Source organism: Thermobia domestica, chromosome 3 (genome assembly GCF_964235325.1).
Source record: "Thermobia domestica chromosome 3, izTheDome1.hap1.1, whole genome shotgun sequence".
Taxonomy (NCBI): Eukaryota; Metazoa; Arthropoda; class Insecta; order Zygentoma; family Lepismatidae; genus Thermobia; species Thermobia domestica.
In genome coordinates, this window is record NC_137456.1 from 135,304,440 (window position 1) to 135,317,143 (window position 12,704).

The 12,704-nt window shown below is 34.8% G+C and overlaps 1 protein-coding gene across 4 annotated transcripts in view; it reads left to right on the forward strand.

Annotated features, from left to right (window-relative positions):
- The window catches only part of LOC145680758 (fatty acid hydroxylase domain-containing protein 2), a 186,161-nt gene that overhangs the window by 150,504 nt on the left and 22,953 nt on the right, over positions 1-12,704 (forward strand). For all 4 annotated transcript variants that reach the window (XM_081751742.1, XM_081751740.1, XM_081751741.1 and 1 more), the window contains one exon: positions 3,025-3,170. In XM_081751742.1, coding sequence (XP_081607868.1) covers positions 3,025-3,170 — 146 coding nt within the window. The remainder of the gene's footprint in view (positions 1-3,024; positions 3,171-12,704) is intronic.

Below are 12,704 nucleotides of genomic sequence, written 5' to 3' on the forward strand. Positions count from 1 at the left end.
GGGAAGACACCGAGCAACAGATTACAAACAACTGGTAGCAAAGTTGTTATTGTGCTACGAAAATCTTGGCTGCAATATGTCTCTGAAACTCCACTTTCTTCATTCACATCTAGACTTCTTTCCCGAAGATTGTGGAGCAGTAAGTGACGAACATGGTGAGCGTTTCCATCAAGATATTGCAGCCATGGAGAACAGATATGAGGGAAAGTGGAGTTCTAACCTATTGGCCGACTACTGTTGGACTATTGCAAGGGATGCTCCAGATGTAACTTACAAAAAGGCAAGCCAAGCGAAGACGCTCAAAATAAAATAAACATAATCCTGTACAAGGGATCACTTGAAACTTTTGTCTACATTGCAGTGTAGTTCTTGCACAAAAAGGTATTTGTACATATTTTTCATGTTTTGATGTTAATACTGATTTTTATTACGGAATTGTTAATGTTTAACTTGACCACGGTTACTTTATTTTCTGTATCGCTGTGAAACTGGTATTTGCGCAATTTTGAAAAAGGAAGTACAAGGGTATAGAAAGCTATATGTTAGGGTACTTCTTAACTCCCCAGCTTATCACATCACAGTGAAATAGATAAAAAAAAAAGTGAAATGTAGGTTTTTACAAGGATTTTGCTTAAATGTTCTGTAAATATTAATACATTTGTATATATACAGCTACTGTTGTACAAGGGCGTTTTTTCTCACAACCTGAGCTAAGAAAATTCTTCTATTATCATTTCCTTTCATATTATGCTTAAATGAATGTAAAAATCGCAATTTCAAAGAATTTACATACTTTCGATCAAAATTTGTTGAACAGTGAATCAATTGATACTGTATAAATGAAATATACATATTGATTTTAAAGTTGGAAACTATGGATCTGTGTAAAAATTAAATTAGTGATGCTGTGCATTGTTGAAGTTGTTAGTAGGATATATACACTTCTTTTCAAAGAAAACACTAATCATTTAAGTATATGTAAGACTGGCCTGAAAAAAAATTAAATGTTTTTAAGTAGGCTATTTCTGTTTTAAAAATTTTCAGTAATATCTTCAATATGATTTCTTATGTGATAATTCTTCGTAATTAAAGAATGTTACGAAGTGCCAAGAGAAAGTCTGAAAATATATAACAGGATTTCTATTTCTTAATTAAAAAAAAACTTCTAGTGATGGTCTATGGTCTAAAAATCTAGTTATGATCTAGAAAAATTTATGGTCTATATATACGGGGTGTTTCAAAACAACACAGAACGTTTGGTGGGTGATTCCTGACACTAAGATATGACAAAAAGTATAAACCAACCTGGGTGCACAAATGCTTCCTTTCGGAGTTATAGGCTGGCAAAAACATGAGAAAATGAGCTTCAATGGTTCATAGCTCAAAAACTATGGAATCTGTCGTAGTTGGGTCGAGACCTTACTTAGGAAATAGTATGTGTCCTATCCAAATATCCATGTTTCAGAATCCTAAGGTACTCACGCAACAATTTTTGTAGAGGGAGTTTGGCTACGGGCATATAACTTGAAGTACTCACCAACTACCACTATAAAAATGGTTGCGAAAGTATCGCAGGATTCTGAAACTTGGATAATTGGTTAGGGCACATTAGTTCCTAAATGAAGTCTTGACTCAACTACGGTGGGTCGCATAGTTTTGGAGCTATGGACTTTTAAGGTTCATATTTTCATAATTTCGGCAGCCTATAACTCCGAAAGGAAACATTTGTGCACCCAGATTGGTCTATACCTTTTGTCTTATCTTGGTGTCAGGAATCCCCTCCCAAACGTTGTCGGTGTTGCTTTGAAACACCCTGTATAATATATTGAAATTTGAATTATTTGAAAATTGAATAATTTATTCAACTCTTTATCGTCATTGGAACTTTCACAATAGCTATAATGTTAAAGTTCAGCTCTTTTTAATAGTTCCCAAAATTTTAGAATTTAATAAAGAAAAACCGTACTACCCAATTTAAAATGTATCTAAAGAAATATGTAATTCGTCTTTACTTACTAAGGTAGGACGTATATTTTGCTGGAAAATATATTAATATTAAAACTGTAGTTTATATAAAATACAATATATTGTGTTTAAAAATTACGTATTTTAATTTTAAATATTGTAAATTTTGTGATAAGCTTGGTATATTCTGTGATCTTTTAACTAATGTGTATTTGATTAAGTTGATTGGTTGAAACTTTAAAGACGAATAATCAGAATCAGAATCAGAAACAAAAGAATACGCATGGAATTAGTGACACTTCTTACTAATGGGTTCGAATTTTCCTTTCTTATTATATTATAATTTGCTCTGTAAAATCTAAAATCTAAGATTGTGCTGATATCTCAGTATTGAGTTGGAATGAATACTATAATCGTTTATCGAAACTCATAATAATTTACAGAAATAGCTCCGTAATAGGGTACACTTAAATGCGCGTACCAAATTTCATGTCTAATCAAAAACTGGTTTCATTTCATAAATCAATAATGTCTGTAGTTTGTTGGCTGTGACCCTTCCTGACTTTCTGGAATTGTTAGTGATGTCCGTGTCGCCGTTCTGATAACAGTCTGATTTCTAAGAATGCTTAGTCTTTTAGCTACAAATGTTACATCTCCGACAGAGACCAGTAGTTCGTTTCTTATCTCCAAGACAAAGGATCACCCATAGTCAAGAAAATATGACGACAACGTTTCTTGTCTTTTTGTGTGTGACGTTATAACTTGCCGTACTGAGTTAGAAGAAGAAATATAGTATTAGTAATATTTTGAGGCATTTATAACTCGCTGTTTTCAATATCTTCTTCTCAAATATCGATCACAATTTGTAGTTCTGATTTACGGAGTATCCTTTGTTGCTGTTCTGTAATTTGCCGCCTATAAACAAGATACAAAATAAATATCATTATACTATGTGCTGAAGTTTATCAAGATTTTTTGGAACACCTCATTGAAAAAGTTCTTTATTTAATTGACAATCTTTGTTTCCGTATAATAACTGTTCGAGTTTCATTTCCACAGGAACTACAGTGTTGACTTTTGCTGTATACTGGATATTCGGTGGAATATATACCATGTTAGATGTGACAAATAAACCAGCAGCACTTCGTAGATACAAAATTCAACCTGGAACGAATGAGCCTGTGGATAATAAACGTTTAATGAAGGTACGTAAATAGCTAGTAAAGTTATTCGTGAACTATATATATATATATATATATATATATATATATATATATATATATATATATATATATATATATATATATATATATATATATATTTCTTCTGTGACTAACAGTAACACAGATTGTTCAAAAATTAGTCATTCATCTTCTTAAATGCTTTCACTCACACCGTAGTACTAGTAATAGTTTTCACATAGTCTTTTAGAAGAACGATGAGGATATCATCATAACAATCTTGAACCTTAAGACAAGATCTTACCCTGTATATAGTAGTTTTTTTGCTACCGTGGGTAGAATTTAGAATTTCAGAAATTAGATATTGTAAGATTAATTTTTCTAATCTTCTGTTTGCAAAATAATTTATTTCATTATATAATTTACAGTTCTGTAAAGCAGAATATCAAAATATGTATATGATCAATTTATATTTGAAATATAATGCTATGTATGTTTTCTATATTAAAAGGACAATACTTTTAGAATAAACTAGCTGAATATACCTATTCTTCTCATGGGGGCAGTATTTGGAAGGCAACACCTGTGGAAGTATTCATTTCGGCGACCGCGAAAAGTATGGATTTGACACTAATATCGGTCATTTTGGATTACTTGTACATGTCTCGGTATATCTCCCCCTCGCTGACTCCCGGCCCAGATACAATTGTAGCTGAATTTGCAAGTCATCGCTAATAGAAGTGACACCATTGATCTCAGCGACCGCGAAAACTATAGATTTGACACTAATATCGGTCATTTTGGATTACTTTTACATGTCTCGGTGTCTCCCCCCCCCCCTTTTGCTGACTCCCGGTTCACATTCAATTGTAGCTAAATTTACAAATCCTCGCTAATGGAAGTGTCACCATTGATCTCAGCGATCGCGAAAACTATGGATTTAACACTAATATCGGTCATTTTTGATTACTTTTCTGTCTCGGTATCTCACCCCTCCGCTCCCCGGTGACCCCCGGCCCGGAGCCGAATAGCGTGAATTTGGAAGTTAATGCGATCGGAGTTTCACCATTGATTTCAGCGAGCGCGAAAACTATGAATTCAACACTAATATTGGCCACTTTCTACTACTTTTACTTGTCCCGGTAAACGCCCCCTGAGACCCCCCTGGTTCGAAATTTGACAAAAAGGTTTAACTCTGATCTGGAGCCTGGTTCATGACTAAAATTTGGTAACTCTCGGTCAATTGGTCTGGTTCCCAAGCCGGTTCCGGTAAACGCCCCACCCCCTGGTTCGAAATTTGAAAAAAAAAAACGCTTCTCTTGATCTGGGGCCTGGGCCAAGGTACCCCTGACCAAAATTTGGTAACTCTCGGTCCACTCGTCTGGTCCCCAGGCCGCACACAGACAGACAGACAGACAAACACACAAACAATTGGACATTATTTGATAATTGATTTGGGGCAAAAGAAAGAATTAAATACGTACAAAAAAAATCATATGTACTACGACGTTGCTCATATAATTTGTTATTTATTAAAATTATCTAGGAAATTTGTGATTTGACAAACATTCATTATTATATTCGCTTATTCACAGCTACGAACTACTATTTTTTTCTTTTTCGTTTAAAGTCAGTTTTTCTTCTGCAACAGTTACCCGTGCTGTAGTATGTAAAGGGTTACTCAGTATATTTATATATTGCGAGTAACTTATGTTTTGAGAATGTACTGGCTGTCATTCATCCATAGGATGTCTACCAGTATATTTCTAAAATGCATATATCTATAAAGTGTTAAGGAAGATCAACCACTTGGAATAAGATTGGATGAATGACAATTTCTGTAAATGGAGAATTTACAATACTAGCAGCGTTCACCCCGCTTCGCTGCGGTCACCCCGGAACGCAATAAACTTTGTTACTTAGATAATTTTTACTTTTTCGCTTTCAAGTGATATGATAAAAACCATAGAAGATTGCACTAATGTTAACATTATATCGCCTTTCATTTATGTTAACCCGCCCCGCTTCGCTGCGGTCACCCCAACCCGCCCCGCTTCGCTGCGGTCATCCCCGAACGCAATAAACTTTGTTACTTAGATAATTTTTACTTTTTCGCTTTCAAGTGATTTATAGCGCCTGTCAGTTATGTTAACCCGCCGAGTCACAGGGTCATGCGGGTTGCATATAAATACGTTTATTTTTATACCTATGATGAACTAATAACAAAGGATTTGTACGTATGGACACCTGAATGGTCAATTATCTCAAGACACTGGTAATTGAAAATTAAAGTGATATGATAAAAACCATCTAGGGTCCACATCCTAACAACCCCCCAAAAATGAAAGAAATCGGTTCAGCCGTATTAGCGTGATGAGCGGACAAAGGATTTTTTTTACGTATTGACACCTGATTGGTCAATTATCTCAAGACACTGGTAATTGAAAATTAAAGTGATATGATAAAAACCATCTAGGGTCCAAATCCTAACAACCCCCCAAAAATGAAAGAAATCGGTTCAGCCGTATTAGCGTGATGAGCGGACAAAGGATTTTGTGCGTTCTCTTTTATATATATAGATGTAAAATTGGGCACATTTATACAAATAACTGTTGGGATTAACTTTTTATTAGTAGTAACTCTACACATTATACACTATGCAAGAATTTCATAGTAGTGAAAGCTTCTCTAATCGGTTCCTGTGGTGATGTTAACATTAAAAAAAGGTTATCTTCTGGAATAATGATTAACATGACTGAAATAGTTATCCATCACAGGCTACATCAGTTGCTGTTTTAAAAGACGCATTGCTACTCGCGCATCCAAGGTTTGGCTGTCTGTCATAAGAGCAACAAATGGCTTTATCACTTTACAACACTAGATGTGGAAATTTTACGGTTTTCTTTGAATGGTAAATTTGTCGTTAGCCCAGAGTGCAACTAATGTGTATCGCCGTTAGTGCTGGCCACAGTAGGAAAGGTTAAACTTGAACACGTGGAATTAAAAGTACAAAACAGAGAGAAGTAAAATAATCAAATTGCAAAACTTTTCTTTTTAATGGCTAATGATTTATTTCGTGTCTTTTACTGTTCCTGTAGGCTAGTGGCTTAAGAAGTGAGTAGTTCCGGGTTCGATGCTTAGTGAGAGGATATAGACTCGGTTATGAGCCCGAGTCGTGGCTCAGATGCTACTTTACGCGATAGGTTCCGTTTTCATACCTCGAGAAACTGAAATCTGAAATTTAACAGTCCACGATTATGACCTGTAAGTTAAAGGAGACAGATCAACGTAAGAGAGCGATAGTGGAAGAATTGGAGGAGTAAGGTTGTGGGATGAAATGGGAGAATACAGTTGTTCATTGCCTACTAGATTTTCGACTGTTTTCATGACATTTTTTTACTCCAGTAGTCTTCATTGAATTGCTACAGCTAGTTGAATTCTATACACGAATAAAACTCACTGCACCATACTACAACCCAGAAAGTGAATAAGTGTATTAATAAAACAGTATGGAAGTGGTCGCTTTTACATCGTGTTTGTGCCTTGACATGGTAGATACAGAACATATAAAACTCATATTATCATACATACCTTGCATTTGTACCTTCGTGGAAGTTACAGTTAGTTCCTGTTTATAAACTGTGAAAAAACTGAAAATTGTATAGTTACGAAACGCTTTTGCTAACTATGATAAAGTTACTGTGAATTATAAATGCATGCCTCTATGTAAGTAGTGTATGACCTGTAAATCAAATATACACTCTGTCCGGAAAATAGTGTTGGGTTTTCAAATTATTATAGCTATCCAATACAATATGTTGCGAACATGAGACATATATTAAATGAAAGAGAAATATTCCAGGCTTTTGCGAAAGCTTACGCGCAAACATCAAGAGGCTCAAGGGCTAGGGCATGTGCGTTGTATTTGGAGGAAATGCAACCTGTACAAATTGTTAGTCCACGTTTGCAATGCAGATGAAGGTTCAATGTGTGTTGTGGCGTGGCTTGCCAAGTGTGAGTCAGTTTCATGTAAATACCATCGTGTGTCAATTAAGACCCCCCCCCCCCTGTATCATTTGTAGAAATTAAACTTACATATGCAGTGTTGCAAGTTCATCTTGTGCAATTATAAGAAGACATTAAGTGTTTTCTGAAGCAGATTGACAATATGTATGCCCAGTGTTTTTTTGAAGGTACTACTACAACGGTATGTTGTATTATTATTTACCTGTACCGATCTTAGAATGGTGATCAGAGGTGCGACAACGGAGCATATTTTGTAAAGAAGAAGAAAAATTGTATTAAAAAGGTTTTTAGTGCTCCTTAGTTACCAAAAGATAGAATAATATAAATAAGTGAGATTGTTGATTATTAGATTGCAGGGTTATCAGGAGAATTGATATTTAAGAAGTTAATCGCTTGTAATAAGTATATTAAACGAAGGTATAAAATAAAATGATATTTACGCTTCAAAGTTCTGTTTTTGATATTGTGGCTCAAGAACTATTTAATTAAGAACCAGTGGTGTTACATAATTAAATGGTGCCTTCATACCGGGAGTTAGTGTATCGTTCTGAAGTACAGTAACAACGAACACAATTGAACCCAATATTTATGTTACTATATTAAGAAGCGGTAAACGAATAAATCGAGGTATGTCGGAAACAGAAGGTATACAAGACCGACCTATGCAAAGTGGTAGTCAGGCTCCTGATACCATGACAGACCTTTTAAGACAGAACGAGCCAAATGAACCAACTCCAGCAAAATATGGTTACCCAACAACAATTTGAGGAGTTCCAACAAAAAATGGTTACGCAACAGCAATTTGAGGAATTCCAGAATGTAACCCATCAACAATTGGAGGACTCCCTAAAGCAATTACAACTTAAAATTGAGGAACGACTGGAAGATAAAATGGATCAATTACATTGTAAAATAGAAGGTCAATTGGAGGAACAGATTTCCACGAGATGTAAGCAGTATGACCAAAAGATGGAACGAATATCCCAAAATTACACAGAGATGCAGGATGTGGTCAAAGCCATGGAATCGGTAATTAACGAACACACCTTTCACATCCGAGAACTCCGGGAGGATATGAATTGTTTGCAAGAGTGGTACCATACTACTAAGGAAGAGCACGACGGTGGACATAGACATCAGTCTCACAGTGGACATAGAAACCAGGCTATGTATAATGGATTAGAACCAGTAATCTCTCATGATGGTGGTTATAGAAATCAGTCTCCTTTTAAGGAACCAGAACCAGCAACAGCTCATCGAGTTTTGGAGGATAGTGAGTCTTCGGGATACAGTGAAGGAAGTACCGAAGTTGGAAGAAGAAAGAAATATTCATCCCGTAGGAATTCAAAATGTTACGGTAAATATTCAAAATCTCATAATAATGACAAACCTTTGCGATTTAGCGAGGTAAAGTCATTGACCAAATTTAGCGGTGGACCTGATGATATTCCTGCACGGGTATTTATCGAGAAGTTCGAGGACGAATGCGACTTGATAGGAATCAAAGAATCAAAATTCCTGAAGATACTTCCACACGTCTTACAACCTCCATGCTTAACGTGGTTCAAAGCCATTCGAGAAAATCTCCACGCTTATTCAGATTTTAAAGCGGCCCTACTATCCAATTATGAAAACGACTTTATGCTTGCTAACAGGGATGCTTTATTGCGTACCAAAGTTTTCGATCCCCGAAGTCACAAAAATGTTACGGAATTTGTAGTATCGACATACAACGAATTAAAAGCTCTAAATCCTAATCATCCGGAATCACGTATAATTGCTTCAATTCGCATACTATTGCCGTTTAGATTACAACAAATGTTAATGTCTGCACAATGTGTCAATTTCAGTCATATGGTCATGTTAGTGCAGAACTTCGAGAGTCAATATTTGATGCAGAAAAATAATAAAAATCCCAATAGAGGTCAGGGTAATGTTAGCCGTAATCCTATTAATTATGCTCATATTCGCAATATAAGTGTACAGAATGGAAATAGCTCTAACACACAAGGAAATGGCAATCGTCGTTTTAATGAACGAGCGTGTAATCCAAATAATACCGGTAACGCAACTCAACCTAATGGAAGAAATAATAATAGGAATTTCAGAAATAATCACCGAACTTATAATCGAAGTAACAACAATTATCGTAATTATGCACAAAGTCGGTTCATAGGTGGTAGCAATTATAATAACAGAAATCCAAATTCTGTGTATGCATACAATCGATCCGATTCTACTCAAGAATGCGGAATACAATGTTCCTTAATTGCGCCCTTTGAACGAATAACTTGAACCATTAAAAAGGCGTCCGACAGATTTGTTTTAGATCGACTTTGCTTATGTCTATGGTTAATGTGTTCTTTATTCAGTTTATTATTTTGGCAACCTACCGAAAATACTAGAAAGATATGAATGGACTTAGTTAAAAATGTAGTCCCTCCTGAGATCATAAGTAAAATTAATATAAATTATGTATAATAGAGGGAACTCAATCTCAAAACGAGATAAACGTCGTATTTCATAATTATATAACTTATTTATTGTATTTTTCTTCATGTTATTTTATCTTTAACTATTTTTCTAGTGTAACAATTATTTTCTTCAATGTTAAAGTATGTTATATTGTTTTATTATGTTCACAACACTATAATTACTCACTAAGCCCTTTATGTGTTCTATATGTATATTCACGTAGAATGTTTATTCCGTGTTTACATCTGGATCAATTCTATTAGAGAACATATTTATATTTAATTCAGTGCAATTATATTTAACTTCATGAATTAAACTATGCACATTATAGTAAATATAGTCCAATGAATCAAAAAATTGTGGACCGTATTATTATTGTTATTTTTCTGTTGAGGTACCTTGATATTTATATTACAATGTAAGGCCAAAGAATATGCTTAATTATGTGATTGATTTTATGATACAGATGTAAAATATAATTTTATGTATATACAAGGGCTGATCAAAATGTGTATACTTGTACGGTCCAGGATTCTTTTCATTTATTGTTAATAAATAAATGAAATCCATGTTCGTGGCGCCAGATACAACGGTATGTTGTATTATTATTTACCTGTACCGATCTTAGAATGGTGATCAGAGGTGCGACAACGGAGCATATTTTGTAAAGAAGAAGAAAAATTGTATTAAAAAGGTTTTTAGTGCTCCTTAGTTACCAAAAGATAGAATAATATAAATAAGTGAGATTGTTGATTATTAGATTGCAGGGTTATCAGGAGAATTGATATTTAAGAAGTTAATCGCTTGTAATAAGTATATTAAACGAAGGTATAAAATAAAATGATATTTACGCTTCAAAGTTCTGTTTTTGATATTGTGGCTCAAGAACTATTTAATTAAGAACCAGTGGTGTTACACTACTATGAGCAAAATAAATGACGCGTCTCTTTATTTTGAAGTTTTCTGAAAATATCTCCGTTTTCTTTATATGTTCGAAATTTTGGAAGGTTTCCCCAGCAGGAAACGTTAATAACAAACCCGTTTTTAATATTTGTGTAAGATATTAGCTTAAAATAAGTAAATTAGAAGCGAAAAACATGAAATCGACCGAAATTACGAGAATTACCAACTCTGCTAAAGTGGGAAATTTTAAAGAACGCAAGGAAATTCTGCAGTTCAACACGAAGCAGCGACATCTATGTCATCGAGAGAAATGTGGATTAAATCTACAAACGAAACTTTTAACGAAACATTTCTAATGTGTCTTATTACGTGCATTACCTGCAAACTCCAAATATATGAATCTATACTGAGTATTAACGTATAGATAGAGCAAATAGTGGAAATTGCCTATGGAAAAGGACGAATTGGTAGCACGATCGTAATGAAAAATCATCTTTACCGTAGAACAGGGTAAGTTTGGGTAAGAAAACAAATAGCTCAGTTTATTAAAGCAACGAGTCTGTATGCCGTAGGTAGCTGGTTCGAACCCCACAGAGGTGCAACTGTCATTTTTATTACTGTGGTTATTTTATTTATTTTTTATGTGGGAAGGAATCAAATTGTAACATATGTGTAAAACTCATGACGATACAAAAAAAAAAGAAAAAAAAAGAAAGAAAGAAAGAAAAAATGTTGTCGCACTTACATTAGTGTCCCTAATTTTGTTTGCAAACAGTTTCTTAATTATTTTCCCTGTGCTCACTGCTCACAATATGCTCGCTGGTGCATAATGAATGTTTTCCAGTAAACGTTAATTCTAATTTGGAGAATTTTGTAAGTTTCACAAAGTTTATCATGAAATAACTCTTATATCTACTTTTTTGGACACTTTGATAACAGATTTCCCCATGAAATGTTTAATTTTCCTTATATATATTTAATTACGGAAAAGTTTTACAATGTATTTGTTTTAAATTGAAATTGTTTTGAATTTACCCCATGAGGTAAGTAGCCCGAAGGAGGAGAACTGAAGTAACTGATATTTCAGGTAAAAGCAACCAATTTTAGATTGATGACGCTTCTTACCTTCAGCACATAATCTTTACGTTAGAGTCAGACAGAAAAATCCTGTTTTTTTCCTCCACAGACATTCATATAATAATAATAATAATCCTGAATATGCCATCCTTACATAATGTAGTAACCTTAGACATCTTAGTTTAGAATGCTTTCTTCTATAATAATTTGAGCAACCATGTAGGAGGCAGCACGACGTTTTATTTTGCCCCTCTCATTTCAGTACACTCCCAACAGAAAGTAATTTCTGATAAGCAGGGCAGACAAAATTATAAGAAATATATTTACAGCATCCTCTCCCCCCTTCATGATTGGAATATCACGTAGCATTTTTATTCTACCGAAGATGGCCCGTGCGGTTAGGGGTAGGTAACTAAAGAAATACCTAATATATAGCGCCCCTTGATTGTAATACGAGGGGGCTATATATTAGGTATTACTGCTTCTTTATTTGTTCGAGGGAGCCTCTACACAACCAAGGGTGACAAAAAGAATAGAAGTGTCTATTGATTCTAGTGGCGGATCCAGCACGGACTCCTGGGGGGAGGCGGTGAAGTGAAAGATTCTTTTGATGATGTGAAGCTGTCACAAATTACCACTTAACTAAACTAATCATAATAGTGTGGTGAACCGAAACCCACTTAGTTCAAATTGACGTAAAAGTTTACTTTTTGGCTTCATATTAAAGTTCTGGTTGCAAATGAGAATTTCAGTCCGAGTGGTCAGTGATCAAATCTCGGGGGGGGGGGCTCTTCGGTGTAGATGTTATGACCCCCGTATGATAAAAGGCAAAAATATTAAAATTCTTAAGACTTTCAAACTTTCCATCTATTTTAAAGGAATTTTTGGCTTCATATTAAAAATGTTGGTTCCAAATGACAATTTCAGTCCGAGTAGACAATGATCAAATCTCGGGGGCTCTGCAATGTAGGAAAAATAATGACGTCTATATCGTGATCCTATTGGTGACATCACGAGTCATGGCCTAAATATAGCACAAAGTAAACGCCAGATACCGTCGGCTCTCGTAGTCGACTG